This window comes from Plasmodium inui (genome assembly GCF_000524495.1).
Source record: "Plasmodium inui San Antonio 1 unplaced genomic scaffold supercont1.9, whole genome shotgun sequence".
NCBI classification, from domain to species: domain Eukaryota; phylum Apicomplexa; class Aconoidasida; order Haemosporida; family Plasmodiidae; genus Plasmodium; species Plasmodium inui.
Genome location: NW_008481843.1, coordinates 297,679 through 301,959, shown reverse-complemented (window position 1 = coordinate 301,959; position 4,281 = coordinate 297,679). Strand labels below are relative to the sequence as shown.

At 46.4% G+C, this 4,281-nt stretch overlaps 2 protein-coding genes across 2 annotated transcripts; one reads left to right on the top strand and one right to left on the bottom strand.

Moving 5' to 3' along the window:
- Nucleotides 1-76: 76 nt before the first annotated feature.
- On the top strand, nucleotides 77-1,855 carry C922_02543 (hypothetical protein; the record flags this gene model as incomplete). The annotated part of the gene is made up of 8 exons (XM_008818142.1): nucleotides 77-115; nucleotides 200-299; nucleotides 525-598; nucleotides 702-756; nucleotides 971-1,096; nucleotides 1,256-1,322; nucleotides 1,460-1,535; nucleotides 1,757-1,855. 8 exons carry the CDS (start codon nucleotides 77-79, stop codon nucleotides 1,853-1,855), a joined length of 636 nt encoding a protein of 211 aa, XP_008816364.1.
- Nucleotides 1,856-2,966: 1,111 nt separating this feature from the next.
- C922_02542 (ATPase ASNA1) lies at nucleotides 2,967-4,103 on the bottom strand (the record flags this gene model as incomplete). Its single annotated transcript, XM_008818141.1, has 1 exon — nucleotides 2,967-4,103. One exon carries the CDS (start codon nucleotides 4,101-4,103, stop codon nucleotides 2,967-2,969), a length of 1,137 nt encoding a protein of 378 aa, XP_008816363.1.
- Nucleotides 4,104-4,281: the final 178 nt, after the last annotated feature.

The following is a 4,281-nucleotide window of genomic DNA, read 5'->3' as shown; positions in this document are numbered from 1 at the left end:
GTAATGACATTCTACGGTTCGACAAGGCATATGACGAGAATGACGTGAAGGAGTTCGTGAATTTGTGTTCGTCCACATGCGAGGTGAGGGCAATACCAAAAGGAAAAGGACAACTGTGTGCACTTATTGCGCAATTTCGCCTCTGTACGTCCGTATCTGAGTACACATTTCTCCGCCCCCCCCCTCCACCCCCCTGCAGATTGAAAAGTTAGAGGATAGAATGCACCCCTGGGCGGCTGACCCTAAAACGATAGGAGCACTGTCCGCGACGCAGTTGGCCATATTGGCCAGTAAAGAGAGTACGAGAAATAAATGAGAAAAATACATTTACAAATTGTCCCCTTTCTTCTACTTCCAAATGGATACATTATCTTTGCGCACGTGTGTGATAATGAGTTTGAGCGGAGCACGCGTGGACCTTGGTCCAATTGGACTCATTTGAGACCCTTCGCATGATTGTCCCTCCTGCTGCTGCTGCTCCTCCTCATCTAATTCATCTTCTCCTCTGCGCCTCTCCTTCCAAGATGAACCCCATTACAAAGACGCCATTCGTGAAGCCGACGGAATACCCGTTTTTATAAATCTGCTAAAATCACACGTAATAACTTTTTAGGGGGCGAAAAAACTGCGTCCTTTTAAGTACACAAAAGATACTATCGGGGCGTTTTCCTTTCACTCTGCTTCGCTTTTTTGCAACACAGGAACTGGACAGAGTGCACGCGGCCGTCGTGGCGTTATCCTTTTTGTCCGTCGACAGTAAGAAGCGGGGAAGAAAAAAAGAAAAAAAAAATATATATGTATATATATATACATACATAGTGTAGAGCGCGAACCCCTGGAGACCGAAAAATAAAAGGCGGCCATGAAGAAGTCCCATATACGAGGCGCAGCAGGGTTAATTCCCGCGTCGATGAACTTACGCACCCCATTAGTTTCTCACTCTCCACATTCATACTTCCCCCCTCCGCAGATGTGAAAAACTGCATTGCGATGTTTGAGAATGGCGCCCTGCCTTACCTAATCAGCGGGATGAAGTCAAACATTGACGGCATGAAGGCGGCCTGCGCCCAGACGTGTAGAAATATTTTCGTTCTCGGTGAGTGCAACTGAACACGTGGGGGTGTGGGTATTTCCCCGGAGAGGCCAATTCCACCGCAGGGGAGTTTCCTCGGATGTGCTTCGCCGTACCAGTGCTACACCACGTCGATGCTCCATGGCAAAGTTGTCCATTCCCTCCTCACTCCCCTTTTTGCAGACAAGAAGTACAAGAAGGAATTCTTAAAATTGGGAGGAATTACCCAGCTCGTGAATTTGCTTGAGATGTAATGATTGAGAGAAGGGAGGCGCGAAGTGGTGATTGCAGTTCGGTTCAACAAACGTTACGTCTGCCTCGGCATCCTTGTGTTTGATTACCCATACACCCATTCCTTTTTTTCCCCTTTTCCCCCGCCACGCGCAGGCCGCGCAAGTACGACGATAGCCAGCCGCTGTACACGCAGCTGGAGGCCATTTACCACTTGGAGGATTTTATACTGGTAGGGCCAGCCGGTGCACACCCATATGCATATACATATGCATACATATATATCAATTTATACTTTTATTTGGCGATTATAATCGTTCCACGTAGATAGGGCGCGCCAAAAAAAAAAAGAAACAAGAAGGCTCATGAAATGTGCCCAGATATACTCACTTAGGAAACGCAACGAATGCCCATTCTGATTTTTTCTCTTTTTTGCCCCGCATGTCTGAGCAGAATGATGGAGACGAAGTGCCAGAGTTTTTGGAAGCCGTTAAAAATTCCAACGCGATTAAAAGTTTGAAAAATCTGCAGCAGGTAAGACGGGAGGAGTAATTTCTTTTTTGGACTCCCCCCAGGGAGGACACAAATGTGTACCTATGTAACTACATAACACTATGTCCACACCACGTGCACACTTTGTGTGTGTCCCCACCACTTCCCCAACTCGCAGTGCCCCGAGCAGGACGTGGCTGAAGCCTCAAATGTTCTCCTACTGAGACTCACTGACTAATTTTCCCCCTTGGGCTAATTTTTTTCACACACATGTGGAGGTGTACATTGGCCTTTATCTGTCAACGCCGCAAACATGTATGCAAGTTCTTCACACTCACGCTGCTACTTTTTTTTTTTGTCATTTTTCTACTATTTGTAAAAGAGTGATGCTTTCGTTAAGTGTTCACGTGTCTGAGAATTCGAAGATGTTTTGCACCTGCTTCGCCTTTATTAAAAAAAAAAAAAACTTTGACATAAGCATGTGCAAAGTGTGCATGGTACAGAGGTGCAGCTGCACTCACGTAAGCGTATATATTTATATATGTTCACGTAGGCCCATACAACGCTATGTGCACGTAAGCCCATACAACGCTGTGTGGACAGTAACCCTTTCCCCCTGTTGCCATTTCAATACGCAACGGAGAAGACAGGCACCAGGCATGTCCCACTTCTCAAATCTTGGTCCCTATGCCCCTTGTGTCATACCTTGTCATGCGTGCAAAAGAGGGAATATAATCGGGTCTCTAACATGCGTATGTACAAGTGTGTACGTACATATGGATGCGCACGGTTGCTGTGCGCGCGGCGGATTTATCAACTTTAATATTTACGTAACCACTGCAGTATGGCGCAGGATCTTTAATTTTTTAAGCTAACCGAATGGTCTGTATGGTTGACTTCTTCCCTTGCGTGGATGGTGCGGGTGCTTCTTCCCTCTTGCAATTCGATTCGCGATGCTGAGGAACCCTTCTTAGCCTTTTCGCCGTTTAGCCTCTTGTTAACCCTCTTTAACCATTTGTGACACCTCTCAAGTGGAGGGTTGGGGGGGAGCTGTGTCTCCTAGCGTAGGTCAGTACCCCGTATAGCTCAGTACCCCGCGTATGTCAGTACTTCTCGTACGTCAGCACCACGCGTAGGTCAGTACTCCTCGTAGGTCAGTACTCCTCGTATGTCAGCACCCCGCTGAACGGTATATCGGAATCTCCTTAGACTGCAGAAGCATTTCGGAAAAGTTGGATATGTTTTCTAGTCCCCGTATTTCGCTCTTCAGTTGGGGCATGCAGACGATGTGAAAGTCGTTACTGTAGAGATTCTTTATCTGAGTCAGATACTTTGACTGGAGCTTCCTTCTGGATATGTACACATCTTCGAGTTCCTTGGTTTTCTGTACAAGGCTAGTAAATGATTCTTGTACTTGTTTATCCTTAATCTTTTTGAGGAGCCCTTCACAATGGGACACATCCACCGTCATGGAGTCCAGAGGAAATACCACCTGATTCACCACTATGTTGTAACAAGAGATGTTCTTCTTTGTCAGTTCTTGTATCAACCGTTCTGTTTCGTACACACTTAGAAACTCTGGGATACAGACACATACAAAAGTGGTCTTCAAAGGATTTTGAAAATTTGACTGAATACTAATTGACATGGCATTAAGGTGATTAATTTTTTCGTAAATTCCTTCCAGTTCCATTTCATTATTTGTAAAGCTTTTGAGCATATTTAAAGTCCCATTGAGTTTCTCTCTCAAGCTGATAAGATACCCTAATGCCTTTTTCAATAACTCTGGAAAGGCTAACAGTCGCAGAGTATGTCCCGTCGGGGCTGTATCGAAGACGATAACTGAGTACTTCATATTCTTTATGGATTGCATTAGCTCTGCGAAACATAAAGCTTCGTCAATTCCTGGGAAGCTTTGTAGCAGCTCCGGAATTATATTGTCAAAGAATTCGGTCTTCTTTAATTTGAATGCTGTGTTTTCCGAATACGTCGTGTCTATTTCCATGCAGTATAGATTATCGAAGGAGTTAATGAGGGTTGGCTGATTGGTAAACTTTTGATTGAAGGCATCACTTGTGTTGTGTGCTGGGTCTGTGGATAGGAGTAGAACAGACTCCCTTCTTTTGGCTAGCTGTACTGCTATTGAGCATGATGTGGTGGTTTTTCCAACGCCTCCCTTTCCCCCCACGAAGATCCAGTTCAGGGTCTTGTTGTCTAGCAGCTTGCTCAAGTTCGTGTCATACTCCTCCTCGTCGTATTCGTCGCTCTCCAGGGTCAGGGAGCACGAGAGCGATTCCGCGTCGCTCATCGTGGTGGCCGGTGTTAGCGGTACTAGCCGTATTAGCCGTTTTAGCGGTGGAGGCCTGTCACCATGTCGGCACTGCTGCCCCGTTCGCCCGTTAACCCACTGTGACGGCTGCTTTCACTTCGTGGGCGCCTCTGCCGCGCGCACCGTCGCCTGGAATACAACGCAGGGACAAGCGCTG